The 21659-nt window shown below is 37.4% G+C and overlaps 1 protein-coding gene across 1 annotated transcript in view; it reads left to right on the top strand.

The window, feature by feature from the left end:
- LOC150075040 (uncharacterized) overlaps nt 1–19850 on the top strand; it is a 302603-nt gene extending 282753 nt beyond the window's left edge. Inside the window, exon 5 of the mRNA XM_090389065.1 lies at nt 19522–19850. Coding sequence (XP_090245191.1) covers nt 19522–19850 — 329 coding nt within the window. The remainder of the gene's footprint in view (nt 1–19521) is intronic.
- Nucleotides 19851–21659: the final 1809 nt, after the last annotated feature.

Raw genomic sequence — 21659 nt, 5'->3', positions numbered from 1 at the left:
AAGACGAAAGAAGATATTTGTTGACATTGGACTTGAACTTCTGTAGATTGTAAATTTCAGGAAATACGTATGAAGGAAGGTTGTTCCAGAAAACGGCAGTTGAATGAATAAATGAGGAAGATGAAAAGTTGGTTCTGTGGGTTTGAAGTTGGACAGTAAATGGATGTTGGCTGGTGGCGGCACGTGTTCGGACTGTTTTGAAAGAGAGAGCGGGAATTATAGAAGCCAATTCAGAAGAACAGTGCCCATGGAAGTATCTGTAGAAGAGGCATATAGCAGAAACAATACGTCTATGAGAAAGCGAGTGCAGAGACTCTGTTAGAGATGAATCATTAATTAACCTAACTGCCCTCTTCTGAATGGAATCAAGAAACCTGAGAGAGGTTTTGGGGGCACCACCCCAGATCTGGGAACAATATTCCATGGCAGGGCGGATTTGCGATTTATACAGAGTGAGCAGCTGTTTGGAAGAAAAGTAACGCCGAGAGCAAAAGAGAAAACCAAGTTTTTTAGATGCAGAGGAAGCAATATTTGTAATGTGCTTGTGCCAAAAGAGATTAGAAGTCAGGGTAATCCCCAAAAGAGATATATCATTTTGCCTAGAAATCAGAGTGTCACTAAAGATAACCATAGGAGCAGAAGAATCCTTTTTGCGAGATATAAGACAAGACTGAGTTTAAGAAGGATTGAAATCAACTAAGTTGTCTTTGCCCCACTGGAAAATTACCTGAAGATCGACATTTAAGGAATTGGTAGCAGATTTTCGAGAAGTTGAAGCTGATTGAGCAGGACAAGGTTTCTCAAAATGGAAAGTGGAATGCAATGTGCTATCATTGGCAAAACTATGGATAGCATTTCCAGTCAATGGAAAAATGTCATTAATATACAAGAGGAAAAGAGTGGGGGAAAGAACTGAACCTTGGGGGACACCGGCATTAGTGGAGAAGTTAGAAGACAGAGTGCCACTATCATCGCCCTCAGTGAGCGATCAGAGAGAAAACTGGATAACCAATTACTAAAAACAGTTGACAAACCATAAGATGGAAGCTGGTTTAGAAGACCTTTATGCCAAACACGATCAAAACCCTTTGAGATGTCAAGAGCAACTACTTGTGTTTCACAGAACCTTCCATTGAGTTAGTCCATAAATTAGCATTAGCATTAGTAGAGGCATTTGATGCAAGAAAGCAAGCTTATGCAGCATCAGCCAAAAAAAAAAAAAAAAAAAAAAAACCCACTTCCACTTCACCCCTCTGTTCGTTCAAAATACCTGTCCAGCTGAGCCTTAAACTTATTTAGGCTATCAACCTCCACCACAAGGGATGGAAGTCTGTTCCACCAACCAACCACCCGCTGGCTAAAGGCAAATTTCCGCACGTCTATCCTACATCTGTCTTTCCTCAATTTGAATTTATGCCCTCTCAGGTGATTTTTCTGAGCTAGAGGAAGAATCCCATCAGCATTGAGCATGCTTAAACCATTCAAGGCTTTATACACCTCTATCAGATCACCTCGCTGGTACCTAGTCTCCAGACACTGTAATTTGCAAAACTTAAGCCTTTCTTTGTAAGAGCACCCCTTTGTTCCATTCACTAATCTTGTTGCCCTTCTCTGTACTCGTTCCAGCAGCTCTACATCCTTCTTGAAATGAGGCCTCCAGACCTCATTACTCTAGGTGTGGCCTGACCATTGCCTTATACAATGGAATAATCACCTCCTTATCCCTGCTGGAAAAATTCCTGTATATCATTGACAATACTCCATGAGCTACTCTTGCAGCCCGTCTGCACTGCTCAGAGAACTTCATATCTGCCTGCACAATCACCCCCAAGTCCATTTCATTCTCTACCACTGTCAGTGTAGTACCACAGAGTTGATACGTTGCTCTGGGGTTGCTGTTTCCCATGTGTAGTACTTTACATTTGTCAATGTTAAACTTCATTTGTCACCTCTCAGCCCATCTGCTCAACCTTTCCAGATCCTGTTGCAGCAGCATAGTGTCAGTAGTGTCCTTGACAACCCTGCCAACCTTTGTATCATCTGCAAACTTGGACATTAAGCTTGATATACCATCATCAATATCATTTATAAATACAGAAAACAACAATGGACCCAACACTGAGCCCTGAGGGACTCCACTAATAACATTAGTCCACGATGAGCAGTGTCCATTGATTACCACTCTCTGTCTTCTCCCCCTCAACCACCCCTTTATCCATAGCAGCAATTTGCCTCCAATGTCACACTGCTCCAATTTGTGTAGCAGTCTTCCATGTGCAACAGTATCAAAAGCCTTTCTAAGATCCAAGTATATAATATCAAAGTTATTCCCTGCATCCAGTTCTTTTGTGACTGCATCATAGTATCCAATCAAGTTGGTCAGGCAAGACTTCCCCTTAACAAAACCATGCTGTGTCTGAGCTATAACTGAAGTCTTGTCTAAATGATCCTGCAGTGCTTCTTTAACCAGTGCCTCCATTAATTTTCCTGGAACAGAAGTTAAGCTCACAGGTCTATAATTACTTGTGTCAGCCTTTGATCCTCCTTTGTGAATTGGGGTCACATTTGCACATTTCCAGTCTATGGGTACCTCCCCTGAGTCCAAGGAAGCTCTCATAATTATGGCTAAGGGTTTGCTTACTTCCTTTGCTGCCTCCTTTAATATAACTGGATAGATCCCATCCACCCCGGGTGCCTTTCTTGTGTTTATCTTCAACAGTTTCTCCTCCACTTTACTCCCAGTTATTTCAAGATTCTCTAGCTTACTGCTAGAGTTGAATACACCTCTGGCATTCCCTTTGCTGAATAACTCCTCATGTGTGAATGTCGATGCAAAATATTCATTTAGTTTGTTAGCTACCTGAGCAGGATCATCAACAGTTGACCCATCAATATCAAGTGGACCAATCTGATTCATCCCCTTCCTTCTAGAGTTTACATAAGTAAAGAACTCTTTGCTGTTTTTCTTTGCATCCCTTGCCAAGGATTTCTCGTAAACAATCATCCAATAAATCCACAAAAGCTCTGCTAGTGCGTGAGTAACCAGCCCCCAAATTCCAGTCAATATCTGGGAAATTAAAATCTCCCATTATAAGACTCTCTGATTTACTGGCCCACTCTATTTCCCTGTACAGCTCCTTATTATACTCATCAGAGTCATTAGGCCTATAGCGCACTCCTACTCTCAATTTTGATCTCCCAATGCTTATGTCACACCAAACTGACTCAACACTGCACTGTCCAGCGATGTCGACTGGCTTCACTTCCTTGGTTTTTATGTGTTTCTTAACCGCCTGCCTAACCTCCTTTGTAACTTGGTTGCATATCAACTTGTATCTATCATAGGCTTCTGTGTCATGTGTTAATTTGTAAGTATCCCATGCATTTTTCTTCTCTGCCATATGCCTTATTAGTTCATCTGACATCCATTTTGGCCTAAACCTTGAACAATATTTCTTAGTTGGTATGTAAAGCCTAGTAGCTTCCAAGATAAGTTCTTTGAATGCTTCCCATTTTGAATTTGCTGTTGGTAACATCATCAGTTGGTCCCACTGTATAGAATTTAAATACTGTCTCAGTCCATCGTAGTCGCCTTTACGGAAGCAATAACCCTTACCTTTACCCCTAATGGTAGTTACCTCTTTGAGTAAATCCCACTTCAGCACACTGGGATCACTGCCACCTAGTGGTTCATTTATCTGCAGATTCTTAATGCATGAAGAATCACTGCTGATAATCAAATCAAGAGTATTACTCCCTCTAGTTGCCTCCCGAACATGCTGATGTAGAAAACAATCATCCAATAAATCCACAAAAGCTCTGCTAGTGCGTGAGTAACCAGCCCCCAAATTCCATCAATATCTGGGAAATTAAAATCTCCCATTATAAGACTCTCTGATTTACTGGCCCACTCTATTTCCCTGTACAGCTCCTTATTATACTCATCAGAGTCATTAGGCCTATAGCGCACTCCTACTCTCAATTTTGATCTCCCAATGCTTATGTCACACCAAACTGACTCAACACTGCACTGTCCAGCGATGTCGACTGGCTTCACTTCCTTGGTTTTTATGTGTTTCTTAACCGCCTGCCTAACCTCCTTTGTAACTTGGTTGCATATCAACTTGTATCTATCATAGGCTTCTGTGTCATGTGTTAATTTGTAAGTATCCCATGCATTTTTCTTCTCTGCCATATGCCTTATTAGTTCATCTGACATCCATTTTGGCCTAAACCTTGAACAATATTTCTTAGTTGGTATGTAAAGCCTAGTAGCTTCCAAGATAAGTTCTTTGAATGCTTCCCATTTTGAATTTGCTGTTGGTAACATCATCAGTTGGTCCCACTGTATAGAATTTAAATACTGTCTCAGTCCATCGTAGTCGCCTTTACGGAAGCAATAACCCTTACCTTTACCCCTAATGGTAGTTACCTCTTTGAGTAAATCCCACTTCAGCACACTGGGATCACTGCCACCTAGTGGTTCATTTATCTGCAGATTCTTAATGCATGAAGAATCACTGCTGATAATCAAATCAAGAGTATTACTCCCTCTAGTTGCCTCCCGAACATGCTGATGTAGAAAACAATCATCCAATAAATCCACAAAAGCTCTGCTAGTGCGTGAGTAACCAGCCCCCAAATTCCAGTCAATATCTAGGAAATTAAAATCTCCCATTATAAGACTCTCTGATTTACTGGCCCACTCTATTTCCCTGTACAGCTCCTTATTATACTCATCAGAGTCATTAGGCCTATAGCACACTCCTACTCTCAATTTTGATCTCCCAATGCTTATGTCACACCAAACTGACTCAACACTGCACTGTCCAGCGATGTCGACTGGCTTCACTTCCTTGGTTTTTATGTGTTTCTTAACTAATAGCATAACCCCTCCCCCCTCCTATCCTGTCTATCCTTTCTGTAGACGTTGTACTCCCCAAATTGCAGTTCTGCATCCCTTATATCTGTGTGACAGCACGTCTCTGATATCCCAAGAATATCTGCCTTTGATGTTTTGAGCAATACCTGAAATTCATCAAATTTATTTACTAAACTCCTAGCATTGGTGTACACGCAAGTATAACTGCACCTGTTTCTATTCTTAGCTACCCTAACACAACCCATGTGTTTACTTGTACCGCAATGACTCCCAGCAGTCTCTGAAATACCATGCATCTTGTTTTTCAGGCTTCTGCTCATTCTAATAGAAGCAGTGCAAGAATCTCTTTCACCTCTGCCAGTGGCTACTGTCAATCTATTGGTCTTTGTCTCCCCCCAAGCTAGCAGTTTTCCGACCCACCTAACACTGCCTCGACAGCATCAGCAAATATTCTTGCATATGGGTAACATAAGCCAGAATATCACCAGTGGATCGACATTGACGGAATCCATACTGGCAATCGTTGATCAGGTGGAAGGAGGTTTCTAGGTAGTTTAAGAGTTGGCAACTTATGCACCTGGCAGATATACCATGGTCCTATTCCAGATTTTGTTAGAGATGGGTCATTAATTAACCTAACTGCCCCTTTTCAGCCTCCGAAACCTATTTCAGCCTGAAATAGGTTTTGGAGGCACCACAATATTTGTGATCTGCTTATGACAAAAGAGATTAGAAGTAAAAATAATCCCTAATAGAGATATGTGATCGTTTCAAGCAATCTGAGTGTCATCAAAGATAAGCATAGGAGCAGAAGAATCCTTTTTCGTGCAATATAAGGATTGAAATCATCTAACTATCTCTGCCCCACCGGGGATCAGCATTTAAGGAATTGGTAGTGGATGTTTGAGAAGTTGAAGTTGTTTATGCAGGGCAAATTTTCTCAAACTGGAAGATGGAAAGCAATGTGCTATCATCAACAAAACTTTGGATAGGATTTCCAGTCAATGGAAGGAGGTCATTAATATACAAGAGGAAAAAGAGTGTGAGAAAGAACTGAATCTGGAGGAACACTGGCATTAGCAGGGATTTTAGAAGACAGGGTCATCTACCATCACCCACAATGAACAATCAGCAGTCCATAAGATGGAAGCTTATTTAGAAGACTTATTCCAAACAATTAAAAACCTTTGAAATGTCAAGAGCAGCTGCTTGAATTTCACTAAACTTTTCCGTTGAATTTGTCCACAGATGGGTAACATAAGCCAGTGTATCACCAGTGGATAGACACTGATGGAATCCATACTGACAATCAGTGATCAGATGGAAGGGTTCTGGGCAGTTTAGGAGTTGCTGTTAATGGATTTTTCCATTGCTTTAGAAAGATCAGAAGTAAGTGCAATGGGACAATAATTGGATGGGAGGGATTTGTCACCCTTTTTAGGAACTTGTTGGATACGAGCAAATTTCCAAGCAGAAGGGAAAACACAAGTGGAAGAAAGGGTAAAAAGGTGACAAAGAACAGGAGTAAACTCAGGAGCACAAGTTTTGAGAACAAGTGGAGAAATACCGTCAGTATCTAGTGCTTTCTTGGCATCAGGCTGTTCAAAGTTCTAATATCCTTTTGATGAAAGACCACAGGATGCATTAAATAGAGTGTACTGGAAATGGTAGGGGTGATTTACCAAAATAATGAATACACAACTTAGAAGAAAAGTACCAGTTTTACCTGTCATGTACAGCTTTTTTTTACAAACAGTAAGAATTGTTTTCTTAGATACACATTTCACATACATACGATATGCATACCACGTCCTTTAATGATTGACAGGTATAGATAATTTGTGAAAATTATATATGTCACATATTTTGGAATTAAATTAGATGACCAAGATAAGTTATGCTCCCCCATAAGTGTGCCATACACGTACAGCACACTTTATGGGTGGAGGCCTTACAGTTTGATATTGATATATTTCTGGCATTCCCATTTCTATAAACTTCTTTCACATGTGAATGTAGATGAAAAATACTCATTCAGTTTGTCAATATCATAACTTGAATACAGTGTTATGAATAGCGTAACCTGACAATTATTCTAGTGGGCAAATGTGATTCATACTTCTCCTTGTAGTTAACATAACCAAAGAAGCCTTTGCCACTCTTCTTCGCATCCCTAACGAAAGAATTCTTGTGATCTGACTCAACTTACCCATTAGCCACTTAATTTCAGAACAGTTTATAATTAGTGTAGGTTTCTGTGTCCCCCCGGTAGCATAGATTTTGATTTTTTAAAATTTCATATTGTTTTTGGGTACTTTTGGTACTAATTCTAAAAATTCAAACAAATTTTATCTGTCATTACAGCCTCTTTTTTTTTTTTTTTTTTTTACAAACAGTAAGAAATGTTTTCTTAGATACACATTTTACATACATGCAGCATGCATACCACTTCCTCTTGTGACTGACAAGTATAGATCATTTGTAAAAAATGTATATGATGCATATTTTGGAATTAAATTATGTGACCAAGATAATTTGTGCTTCTCCATAAAGTGTGTTATACATGTGTGAAAGGCTTGTGATTGTGAAAAAGTTATAAAAAGAAAGCCATAAACTCCAGATCATATTAATGACTGCTACTCTTTTTCCATAAATGTAGCAGGTTATAGTGAAAAGGACAAGCACAAGTAGAGCATTGTGTACTTCAAGAACCTTACTTCAGCTGTAGGGCCAATACTCCATGGACCTGAACTATCAGTACCACCTCCACCAATTGTTCTTGAACATGTGCCATCAAATCCTGAAACTGGCATTTGATACAAGCTATTGTGACAAAGAAAATCACAACTCAGGACCCCCAGCTGTTTACACAAAGTGACACTACAATCTCATAGAGATTTAAATCTACCCAAATTGTCTGCAGAGTTTTTAGGGTCAAGACTGAAAGTGAACAATCTGCTGGTCCCAACAACAATGTTTTCATGCTATAGACATCATGAAAAAGAATTGGTTCCCTTTTTCTGAAGAAAGATACAAATATGCATCTATACCTGTAGCCCATTCAGCACACTTAAAAGAAAATTACGAAAATGCTAAGCTTCTTCTGGAAAAAATTCAGCACAAGGATCATGGTTAGCTAATGTGTGGAGATTTTAAAGTTATTGGTCTGCTACTTGGCCAACAACTTAGTAACACGAAAATGCCTTTCTTTCAGTATGAGTGGGATAGTTTAACAAGAAGTGAACATTGGGAAAGGAAAGTGGCCACCAAGACAGCTCCTGATGTTCAAGTTCAAAAAACATTAAAGGTGAACCACTAGTAGAGAAACAAAATTCTCTTACCTTTTCTGCATATAAAATTAGGTTTATTGAAATTGTTTGTCCAAACTCTCAATAAAGAATGAGATTGTTTCAAGTATGTTTTCGCTCAATTCCCATTCCTTACATTTAAAGGAGGGGAAAAATCAAAGCAGGAATTTTTATTGCACCTCAAATCCATAAGCTGCTGCTAGACTCCATGAATAACTTATTTGACGAATCCATGAACCAAACTGAAACAGACACTTGGACTGGTTTTAAAAATGTAGTATGCAATTTTTTAGGAAACATTAAACACTCAGATTATCAGAAAATTGTTAGTGACATGCTGGGGAAGTTCAGAAAACTAGGCTGCAATATCAGTGCTAAGGTACATTGATCTTGTCCTCTGATCTCAACTATTTCCCAAAAATTTAGGTAGTTTAACTGAAGAGCAGGAGAAAAGATGCCATCAGAATATGAAAGAAATGAAAAGCTACTAAGGGGGGGTGGATGGAATGCCAGTATGTTGGCCTCAATCAGATCATCTGTGCAGTGATCTGATTGAGGTGTATAAGGCCTTGAATGGGTTGAGCATGCTGAATTCTGATGGGATCCTTCCACTTGTTCAGATTACGAACCTAAGGGGGCATAAATTCAAATTAAGAAAAGGCAGATGTAGAATAGATGTGCGGAAATTTGCCTTTAGCCAGCAGGTGGTTAATTGTTGGAACAAACTTCCATCTGTCGTTGTGGAAGTTGATAGGTTAAATAAATTTAAGGAGGAACTGGACAGGCATTTGGAGGGAATGGTGTTTTTTTTTTTTTTTTTTTGGCTGATGCTGCATAAGCTCATACACTTGCTTTCTTGCATCACATGCCACTACTACTACTGTTGGATGCTGAAAAGAGCAACACCTGCAGAAACTAGCTGATGAGGAAGTCAAAAAAGGTGCAAGTTTACTCAGCATAGTGTATAAGAAATTAAATTTGTAGTCATCTATGCTTAACCGGAGATTGCATTTTTTGTTATTTCTGTTTTTACTTATTGTTATTTTTATATAAAAATAACCTATTTACAAAATAACATCATCAATTTGTCTGCTGAGAAGAATTTAAAAACCATGTGAGTCAGCTGTAGATGGCTTTACAAAAGCCAAATCCCTTCCCTTTATCCTGGACTGCTTTTTTTTTTTAAATGAAAACTCCAAACATGAAAGGAATTAGAACCTACAGTACTTAGTACCATGTAGGGATTGAAGATTTAGAATATACGTATTGATATTAGACTTGAATTTCTTTAGATTGTAATTTTCAGGAAATACATGTGAAGGGAAGTTGTTCCAGAAAATGTAAGTTGAAGGGGGAAATGAGGAAAAAGAGAAATTCATTCTGCAAGTTTGAAGATGGTCAGTAAGTGTACGTTGACTGATTGCAGCACATGTTCAGATCAGTTTAGCATTAGCATTAGCATTAGCAGAGGCATATGATGCAAGAAAGCAAGCTTATTCAGCATCAGCCAAAAAAAAAAAAAAAACCCACTCCCATTTCACCCCTCCGTTCGTTCGAAATACCTGTCCAGTTGAGCTTTAAATTTGTTTAGGCTATCAACTTCAACAACAAGTGATGGAAGTCGGTTCCACCAACCAACCACCCGCTGGCCAAAGGCAAATTTCCGCACATCTATCCGACATCCGTCCTTCCTCAATTTGAATTTATGCCCTCTGAGGTGATTATTCTGAGCAAGATGAAGAATCCCATTGGCATTGAGCATGCTCAAACCATTCAAAGCCTTATACACCTCTATCAGATCACCTCGCCGGTGCCTAGTCTCCAGACTCTGTAATTTGCAAAACTTAAGCCTTTCTTCGTAAGAGCAACCCTTTGTTCCATTTACTAATCTTGTTGCCCTTCTCTGTACCCGTTCCAGCAGCTCTACATCCTTCTTGAAATGAGGCCTCCAGACCTGTATACAGTACTCAAGATGTGGCCTTACCATTGCCTTATACAAGGGAATAATCACCTCCTTATCCCTGCTAGAAAAATTCCTGTATATCATTGACAAGACACCATGAGCTACTCTTGCAGCTCGTCTGCACTGCTCAGAGAACTTCATATCTGCCTGCACAATTACCCCCAGGTCCTTTTCATTCTCCACCACTGTCAGTGTAGTACCGCAGAGTTGATACGTTGCTCCGGGGTTACTGTTTCCCATATGCAGCACTTTACATTTGTCGATGTTAAACCTCATTTGCCACCTCTCAGCCCATCTGTTCAACCTTTCCAGATCCTGTTGCAGCAGCATAGCGCCAGTATTGTCCTTAACGACCCTGCCAACCTTTGTATCATCTGCAAACTTGGACATTAAACTTGATATCCCATCATCAATATCATTCATAAACACCGAAAACAACAACGGACCCAACACTGAACCTTGAGGAACTCCACTAATAACATTAGTCCACGTTGAGCAGTGTCCATTGATTACCACTCTCTGTCTTCTGCCACTCAACCATCCCCTTATCCATAGCAGCAATTTGCCTCCAATGCCACACTGCTCCAATTTGTGCAGCAGTCTTCCATGTGCAACAGTATCAAAAGCCTTTCTAAGATCCAAATATATAATATCAAAGTTATTCCCTGCATCCAGTTCTTTTGTGACTACATCATAGTATCCAATCAAATTGGTCAGGCAAGACCTGCCCTTAACAAAACCATGCTGCGTCTGAGCTATAACTGAATTCTTGTCTAGATGATCCTGCAGTGCTTCTTTAACCAGTGCCTCCATTAATTTACCTGGAACAGAAGTTAAACTAACAGGTCTATAATTACTTGTGTCAGCCTTTGATCCTCCTTTGTGAATTGGGGTTACATTTGCACATCTCCAGTCTATGGGTACCTCCCCTGAGTCCAAAGAAGCTCTCATAATTATGGCTAGGGGTTTGCATACTTCCTTTGCTGCCTCCTTTAATATAACTGGATAGATCCCATCCACCCCAGGTGCCTTTTTTATGTTTATCCTCAACAATCTCTCCTCCACTTTCCTCTCAGTTATTACAAAATCATCCAGCTCACTGCCAATGTTTACTTTACCTACATCATTCTCCTTCCTGAATAACTCCTCATGCGTGAATGTAGATGCAAAATACTCGTTTAGATTGTTAGCCACCTGAGCAGGATCCTCAACTGTTGAACCATCAATATCCAGTGGACCAATCTGATTCATCCCTTTCCTTTTCGAGTTCAAGTATGTAAAGAACTCTTTTCTGTTTTTCTTTGCATCCTTTGCCAAGGATTTTTCATAGTCTGCCTTTGCCTGCCTAATCTCCTTTGTGACTTGGTTACAGACCAACTTATATCTATCATAGGCTTCCATGTCACCCATTAATTTGTATGTATCCCATGCATTTTTCTTCTCTGCCACATGTCTCATTAGTTCATCTGACAACCATTTAGGCCTACACCTTGAACAATATTTCTTAGTTGGTATGTAAAGCCTGGTAGCCTCCAAGATTAGTTCCTTAAATGCTTCCCATTTTGAGTTTGCTGTTGGTAACATCATCAGTTGGTCCCACTGTATAGAATTTAAATACTGTCTCAGACCATCATAGTCGCCTTTACGAAAACAAAAACCCTTCCCTTTACCTCTGATGGTAGTTACCTCCTTGAGTAAATCCCACTTCAACACACTGTGATCACTGCCACCTAGTGGTTCATTTATCTGCAGGTTCTTAATGCATGAAGAATCACTACTGATAATCAGATCAAGAGTATTGCTCCCTCTTGTTGCCTCACGAACATGCTGATGTAGAAAACAATCATCCAATAAATCCACAAAAGCCTTGCTAGTGTGCGAGTGACCAACCCACAAATTCCAGTCAATATCTGGGAAATTAAAGTCCCCCATTATAAGACTCTCTGATTTACTGGCCCACTCTATTTCCCTGTACAATATCTTATTATACTCATCAGAGTCATTAGGCCTATAGCACACTCCTACTGTCAATTTTGATTTCCCTATGCTTATGTCACACCAAACTGACTCGACACTGCCCTGTCCATCGATGTCGACTGGCTTCACTTCCTTGGACTTTATGTGTTTCTTAATTAATAGCATAACCCCTCCTCCCCTCCTGACCTGTCTATCCTTTCTATACACATTGTATTCCCCAAATTCCAGTTCCGCATTACTTATATCTGTGTGACACCACGTCTCTGATATCCCAACAATATCTGCCTTTGATGTTTTGAGCAATACCTCAAATTCATCAAATTTATTTACCAAACTCCTAGCATTGGTGTACACGCAGGTATACATGCACCTGTTTCTATTCTTAGCTACCCTAACACAACCCATGTGTTTACTTGTACCGCAATGACTACCAGCAGTCTCTGAAATATCCTGCATCTTGTTTTTTAGACTTCTGCTCATTTCAATAGAAGCAGTGCAAGAATCACTTCCACCTCTGCCACTGGCTACTGTTAATCTATTAGTCCTTGTATCCCCCCCCCCCAACTAGCAGTTTTCCGACCCACCTAACACTGCCTTGACAGCATCAGCAAAAATTCTTGCACCCTTTCTATTTAAGTGTATCCCATCCCTGTAGAAGCAATCTCTCCTGTTAACAAGTACTGTCCAGGCTGAAAAAAATTCTACCCCTTGAGCCTTGCACAATCCCTCCAGGGCCAAATTGATCGACAAGGCTCTCATCATATACTCCCTCCTATCGTGTCTGGGCAGAATTGCAGACACTTTCAAGTTCAACCCTAATTCACGGCTTTTTTTCAACAGTGACCTGTACTTGCTAAGTAATTCCGCCGGTCTCCTACTCTTAATATCATTAGTGCCAACGTGTACAACTATATCACCTTTTGTGCCCTTAAAAGATGATATCCGCTCTACAACGTCATCAACCTTTGCTCCTGGCAGACATACCCTGGTCCTATTCCACCTATCCTTTTTACAAAGTATGTTCCCCGTTTCCCTGACAATAGAGTCACCAACAACTACTAGTTCCTGTGGGACCAGCGCATTCTGCCTAGGGGGCTGCTTCTGTGTTGCCTGATGACCAAGTGCAAGCTCTGGCGTTGATGTGGGCAGCTGAGAGCTTGATGGGCCCCTCAATTTATTTCCTTCGAGGGCATCCACCCTGTCCTTCAAGCTCTCATAAAGGCCCATAACAACGCTGAGTTGTCGCCTGATTTCCTTGCACTCCTTACATCGTGCACACACAAAGACATCCCCCTTGGCAGTATCATGTCCCGTACCCGACTGCTCCGCAAACATCAAGCAAACAGTGCATTTTAATAGACTGTGATTCAGAGGGCAACTGCCCCCCTCAGTTCTCCCCTGAACCACAGCACTCCCATTAGCTTGAGCCTTTTGCTTTGCTGCTCTGGTCAGAGTCATGATTCCGATTTAATTCAATAAAATTCAAAACAAAAATTAAATCCTTAAGTTATATCCCAAAACAGTTATGTTATATATATTTTTTTTTCGGTATCTAGTGTTTTCTACGAGTTCCCTTTATACAACTTCCGTATCACGTGTACCACTATAGTTATGTATTAATTATTTGTTACGATTAAGTCGTTATATATATATATATATATATATATATATATAGAGTTAAAAGTACAATTTAATTGACAATAAAGTTTATCAAGATTAATAGATTTACTGATTAATTGACAATATTATATTATGCACTATACGACACTAAGCTTATGCTATCGTGTAAAAATGGCGGGAATTCACGAACGGTATTTCTACGGACTCGTAAGTATTGATTAGCTTCCAAATCTCGCTATCTCAATTTAGAATAAACTAAGGATCCTGACTAGGTCTATAATCTACTTATAGAAGATAATTTGATATAACAGTTGGTTAATAAATCGACTAAATTTGGTTAAAAAAAAAAAATTTGGTTTGTGACACGTGGATTTGATACCGTTACCGATACTAAGTAATATCTACAAAATCTCTGTCTAAGTTAAACTTTAAACTAAGTATCGTAACTACGAATATAAAGCTACTCTAGAAAATAAGTTAATATGACAATTTAAACTAATAAAGCAGAAAATAAATCAGGAAAAACTTCTCTGTTTGAAGAGCTTTATGGAGCAATGCCCGCACAGGCTAACCTCGCACCCAGACTTTTTGGAAGAGAGGGGGCAATTACAGAAGCCAATTCAAAAGAACAGAGCCCATGGAAGTATCTATAGAGAAGGCATAGCTGAAACAGAACATCTGTGCCACAGGGAGTGGAGGGATTTTTATAAGAGATAGACCATTAATTAACCTAACTGCCCTTTTTTGAGTGGAGTCTAGGAACCCGAGAGTGGAAATTTGCCCGTATCCAGATGGTTCCTAAGAACGGCAACAAATCCCTCTCATCCATTTATCACCACGTTGCACTTACTCCTTCTTATAAGTAATGGAGAAATCCATTACTTATAATAAACTATTTTGAATAAAATAGTTTATTATAAGTAACCACCACCTAAACTATTTTGAAACCTTCCATCTGGTCAATGATTGCTAATATGGATTACATCAGTATCGATTCACTGGTGATATACTGGCTTACATTGCCAACCTATGGTAAAATTCAATGGAAAACTGTAGTGAAACTGAAGCAATTGCTCTTGACATTTCAAAGGCTTTGATTGTGTTTGGCACAGGGTCTTCTAAATAAGCTTCCATCTTATGGATTGCTGATTGTTCTTTGTAATTGGTTATCCAGTTTTCTCCCTGACTGCTCATTGCAGGTGATGGTAGGTGGCTCTGTTTTTTAACTTCTCCACTAATGCTGGTGTTCCCCAAGGTTCAGTTCTTTCTCACACTCTTTTCTTCTTGTATATTAATGAGCTCCCATTGACTGGCAAACCTATTCATAATTTAGCTGATAACAGCACACTGTATTCCACCTTCCAATTTGAAAAACCCTTGCCATGCACAAACAACTTCACTTCTCCAATGTCCACTTACCAATTCCTTAAATGCTGATCTCCAGGTAATTCTCCAGCAAAGCAAGATAACTTTAATTTCAGTCCTCTCTTATATCTTGAAAAAAGGGTTCTTCAGCTCCTATGATTATCTTTGATGACACTCAGATTTCTATAGAAGGTCATATCTCTTTTAGGAATGACCTTGACCTCTAATCTCCCTTGGTTATAAGTACCACAAATATTGCTTTCTCTGCATCTAAAAAACTGTGTTTTCTCTTTTGCTCTTAGTATTAATTTTCTTCTAAACAACTACTTACTGTGTACAAATCTCAAATCCACCCTGCCATGGAATATTGTTCGTATGTCTGGGGTGGTGCCTCCTATACTCCACTCAAAAGAGAGCAGTTAAATTAATTAATGACCCATCTCTTACAAAATATCTCCTCTCTGTGTCATAAACATTCTGTTTCTGCTGCATGCCTTTTCTATAGATACTTCCATAGGCACTGTTCTTCTGAATTGGTTTCTGAAATTCCCCCTCTCTTCAAAAGTGAGTTTGAAGTTCAACTGGTCTGAACATTATGCGCCTCAATCAGTCAACCTCCATTAACTTTCCAACTTGAAACTCACAGAACCAACTTCTTTTTCCTAATTTTTCCCTTCAACTTACATGTTTTCTGGAACAACTTCCCTTCACCTGTATTTCCTGAAAATTACAATCAATAAAAATTCCCATTTAATGTCAACAAATATCTTTTCTCATCTTCTGTGTAACTAAAAACTATTGGTTCTGATATCTTTTCCTTCTAATAACTCCCTTCATATATATTTCCTGAAAATTACAATCAATAGAAATTCCCATTTAATATCAACAAATATCTTTTCTCATCTTCTATGTTACTAAGTCTATTAGTTCTAATATCTTTTGTTCTTCGGGTTTTCATTAAAAAAAAAAAAAAAGGAGGATTTAAAAAAATAATAATAATTATTATTAAAAGTTGCTTATTAGGAAATTTTCATTTGAAACAAATAGTTAACTCAAACAGAATAGAAGTGTAGAATATAAGCAATCACATATAAAATTAATAGATAAGAACACAAGAAATGAAGAAATAAATATGCATTAGTTGTATGTGGATTTTTGATTTCTTGTTTTATTACCTCTTGAATATTTTTCAAGAGGTAATAAAACAAGTGCGTCAGTATTTTGCAAACTTCTTGTGTCGTGGCTATGTGAAGATTATGATCTGTTAACCTCAACCTTTGATTTTTTGAATTTCACTTTGGAAAACACAGCTTCTCATCTTTTTAAGTACTTCTGATAAGGTACAGTTTAGAGATTGTTTGATATGAAAGATTACATGGAAGGATATAGTCCCAAATTGAGAGGAAAAACAAAGGCACAAGTCTTTTAGATGCTACTGATTAAAATTTTATTGCAAATAAAAAAAAATTAAAAGAATAAAAAAGAACAGTTTAATGCCCTTTTTTTTTTTTTGCCAAGTAATTGCAGGTTATTACATTAGTTGCCCATCCCTACTTTATACAAGAACTGTTCAATAAAAAATGATCATAATTTAATTTTTATTTTTTTTTTTCACAACATACCTTTATTAATCATCCATATTTTGACGGTCCTTTTCAAAGTAGTCCCCATTTGATGAAATGCACTTACCCCAAAGTTTCTGCCATTCTTCAAAAATATGGTGGGAGCCATTTTTTGATGTGCATTTGAGAATTGCCTCTGATGTCTTTACAACTTCTTTTGACAACTGGAAACTTTTTCCTTGCAGCTCCTTTAAATTTGAGAATAAAAAAAAAAAAAATTGCAGGGCAGATGAGGAACCCAGTTAACATTAATGCTGGGTAAGTACTCTGACAGTATGAGCAATGTGAGGTGCCACATTGTCGTGATGCAGCATCCATCCACCTGTATGGAATTGTCGTATGCGACAAATGTGATGTGTGCAGTGCAGTACAGTTCTGTAGTAAGGTCCTGTAATAGTTATGTGATGTGGCACAACATGCTGATAAACCATTCCTTGAATGTCAAAAAAAAAAAAAAAAAAAAAAAAGACCATAACCTTTCCTGCAGAAGTCACAAATTTTGTCTTTTTTTTTTTTTTTTTCTTCAGTGTTGGGGAAGGTGTAGACTTCCAATCAGAGCTTTGTTGCTTATTCTCTGGGACAAAATGAAGAAGCCATGTCTCATCCATCGCTATCACCATGTGCAGAATCTCACCATCTTAAATAATGTTCTATTGCAGCTCCTGATGAACCTCCACGTGAACTTGCTGTTGCTCAGGTGTGAGTAGTCTTGGAACCCACATGCACAAACACATCATATTCAAATATTGGTGGAGAATATTGTGCATACTTCCTACTGATATTCTCAACATTTTTGCCAGTTTCCTTACTGTTATACAGCAATCTTCTTTTGTAATTACAGAATACAGTGTTTTTTGGTTTCTGTGGTAACAGCAGTGGTTGGAGTTTTAAGACCACCGATTTTTGTGATTGGATTACGTCCATATTTAAACAATCTATAAGCCTCCTGCAAACTGTGCTATATGGAAGCATAGATACTCCATATTCCTCTTTTAACATTTCATATGCTTCAGCTGATATTTTCTTGAGATTGAAACAAAATTTGAAAGCAGTGCACTATTCTTTGTGTGTCATGTCCATTGCTATGTAGGCAGAACTAAACAGGCATAAACTTGACTGACTGCCAAGGTCACACTGTGCACACTAATGAACTGTGCAGTTACTATGTGATGCAGCTTGGTTTGGTCCTAAATTCTTTAGCAGCTAGAAATAGCAAGCAGTATGGTTCATGAAAAATTATGATTAGTCTTTATCCCTTGAAAGGGTAATTCTTGGATTATGTGATGTGTAGGCTGCCTTCAAAACTCTGACCTCACTGCTGGTGAGTGCAGATTCTTATTCAGTAGGAGTTTGATGAAGATGCAAAAGAGCAAATTGTACGCAGCATTTTAATTTTCACTGTAGAGTACAGGAACTTAGGGTAGAGTGAATCCTGCTTCATGCAGATGGTTCTTGATGGATTGGTTCTTGATGGATTGCTGACTGTTATGGAACAACTTGGTTGTTCTGTAAACTCCTTACAGATATATACACAACTGTCATAATGTGGATGTGCAGTGCCAGTATATTTGCAAATACTACAGTTATCTTTTATCAGTGTTGCTATTCATTCACATCCTGTATATCATCAAGATGTCCATTATCGTTATGACAGAAATGCGATTTCAGTGCCCATGCTTTACTTTCATGTGCACATTCTGTCAGCTGTCTGCTACTTTATAGCATTGAAGCTGCTCAGGAATCAGATGTTGCTTACATCGTAGTTTGTTTGCTATTCTCTTCTGCCTGTCTTTATACAAATTTGCAATGGAGCAGCTCTATAAATTTGAGTCTTATAAACTAATGAGTAGTGTACTGTCATAGAATGCACTACATTTTTTTGCAGTTTTATAAAACTTAGCTTTTTTGACATTTGTCTTTGTTAATGTTTCATCTGATCCTTAGGATAATATTGTGAATATTAGTGAATTTACATTTAGTGCACTTCAACTTTGTTAAGTGGAATAGGATTAAGTTATGAGTTAAACCTTTGGATTTGTTTATTCTTGTTCCATGTCAGTATTTTCAATGATTTTCTTCTCTTTAACAGACTAACTTATAGAATATAATCTTGGCAAGTAAGTAACATTAATATGGCTAGTCTTAAAGGGTTTAACTTTGTGGTATTTACACAAAAAAGGTTGTATGTGTCTGGGGACCATTTTGACTCTGTTGGAAATTTCTCCAATTTTTAATAGAGGAACTAAAGGAAAATGTTTCTTGAAAGAAAGTTATAGCTAATCAAAGGAGTGATTTTAAAGAAGAGAGGTGACGAGTTATAATTTACCATTCAGGCAAAATGGCATCTTTTCATAGCACCTTTTCAATAATTTGAATCAACTTGAAATTTTGAGTAACTGGGAAGCAAAGCAGTGTTCTATATTTTGTGAATTAAATTACATAAGCACGCATTTTTAAATGTTGTTTAATACTTATTGAAACAAATGTTGGTTTTTGTTTCGTTTTTTTTATAAGACTATATATCGCATTAGAAATTTTTACAGAATGCTATTAGAGTTTCAATAGATCCATTTATTATTTCTAATCCCATTTCATCTTGGCAGGTCATTATGTATGAAATGTTTTGTTTCACATGGAAATATTTTGTTTTTTTTTTATTCAATATGTAAAAAGATATATCCCATCTTCCTCATAGAAAAATAAGTGCTAACTATTTTGAACAAGGACAAATTGTTGTTGTCCTGTTTACATATAGTACACTAAATAATGCTTATCGCATTTCAGGTTATTCTACAAGCCATTTCATAGAACAGAATGCCCAAGAAACATCAAATCCCAGCTGTACTATTGGTGAAAGACCACAGTGTATGGTGTGTAAGAGGCTATTTTTCAACAAACAAAGTCTGCAAAGACATTTAGATCGTCACAGAATCAACCGTAAACGTTACCTTTGCGATATTTGTGGAAAAACTTATTCTCATGTCACAGGGCTCTACCATCATCGTATTGTACATAAAGAAGTCTTCCGTTACCAGTGTACATTATGTAATAAGACGTTTGTTTACCATGCAGCTCTTCAGAAGCATGTTGCTGAAAAACATACAAATAAATAGCAAATGTTACTTGGGATATTACTATATATACTCGCATAAATTTTTCTCATCCACAGTTGCATAGTGATGTCTTTGTTTTGCTTATTTAAAAAAAAAAATTTCTCATGAAATTTTCCCCCCTTTTCAAAATGAATACTTTCAGTTTTACTGAAAAGAAAAGCATTTTAATTTTCTCTTAAATTAGTATAGCTTGGTCATAATTTAACTGCATATAAAACTGCTTCAGAATTATTTTCTGTGATGGGATTGTTTCTTTTTCTTTTAAGAACATGCTGTAAAACAAATGCTTATGTAGCTATAAAAGAATATAAATTTCAATGATTTTCACAATTCCTGGTTAGAACTTTGACAATATTTAATTGAGTTACATGTAGATCTTATTTTAATTTGCTTACATTACTAAATAGGACATTTTTTAAGATTGTGAAATATTTTGCTTGACTAGCTTATTTCTTCAACAGAATTTAGTATAATTTTAGTATAATGAGTCCTATGGAAAAGTTTTAGTGATATTTTCAAAGACAGCAGAAATTATAAAAGAAAAGCAGTTGCCTTATTTTCTGATTTGTTAATACTCATTTGGCTCTTGAGCTGGATAATTGCTTCAATTACACAAGTTGCAGTGTATTGTTCATGTTTATTTTATTAAATTTTCTTTTTACTTTCTTTTTCTTTTTTTTTTAATTTCAAGCTCCATTAATAATTTTTTTATTTATTTATTATTATTATTATTTTTTTTTTTTATTGAATTCATTCAGCATGATAAGGTCATTTATATTATTAGGTATTGTCTGTGGAGTCCTCACTTTGATGTTCCTTTTTCAGATTAAATAATTATTTTGAAAAATGATATTAAGGCCTTTAGTTTTTCAAAATCTGTATAGAGCTGCATATTTCGATATATACTTGTATGTTTTGTAATGAGAAAATTAAGTATTCACTTTCATGGTCCATTGCTTTTTTTTTTTTTTTTTTTATATATTCCATAAGATTATATTTAACTAACATTTTAGTGATATGGGGGAGTAGAAAAGTAGTGTGTAATGGAGCTTGTTTCTTTGAGTTATTATACAAATAACTACAAACTTTTGACCCAGATAAAATTTTGTTCATCATATAATAATAATATGGTTAAATGAATTCAATTTTCTCATTCTGATGCAGTTGTATCAGTAATTCATTCTGAAGTACAGTTTGTACTTGTTTCAAATGAAGTGTTTATTTTGTTAAGAATTTTTTAGAATAGTGCCCAACTGTGTAGTGCCATTAGATTTACAATCGTGGCTATGAACTTTCAGGTGTCGTCACAAGCCGCATAACATGGCGAAACGTGCAAGCAGCAGGTAGGAGAACAAGCTTCAGGGAAAAGCCCCAGTGTACCGTGTGCAAGAGACAGTTTTTCAGCAAGCAGTGTCTTCAAAGACATTTAGACTGCCATAAGCCCAACAGGAACATTTATTCATGTAATATTTGTGGCAGGACATTTTCGCACATCACAAATCTTTATCAGCATCGTACACTCCATGAAGAGGTATTCCGCTATAAGTGTATGGTGTGTAGCAAAACATTTGTATATCAAGCTGCCTTACAGCGGCATCTCATGGAGAAACATAAAAGCCTTACATGATCATAACACAATTTTATAAATTTTTCTTCTGTTATTTTCTTAATAAATACTTTCCATGAAGTGTTTTATGCTTCAGTGTCTAGGATATTGATTCATTAGTTTTCCATAATATATTTATCTGAAAATTTGGTTTCCTTTTGCACAAAATGTAGTGCCCACACAGTTCTGTTTTTAATAGATAA

The sequence above is a fragment of the Mastigoproctus giganteus genome, chromosome 14 (genome assembly GCF_048544385.1).
Source record: "Mastigoproctus giganteus isolate SK-2022 chromosome 14, ASM4854438v1, whole genome shotgun sequence".
In the NCBI taxonomy this organism is placed as follows: Eukaryota; Metazoa; Arthropoda; class Arachnida; order Uropygi; family Thelyphonidae; genus Mastigoproctus; species Mastigoproctus giganteus.
The sequence above is the reverse complement of the archived record's forward strand: the minus strand, read 5'-3'. Positions and strand labels throughout refer to the sequence as shown.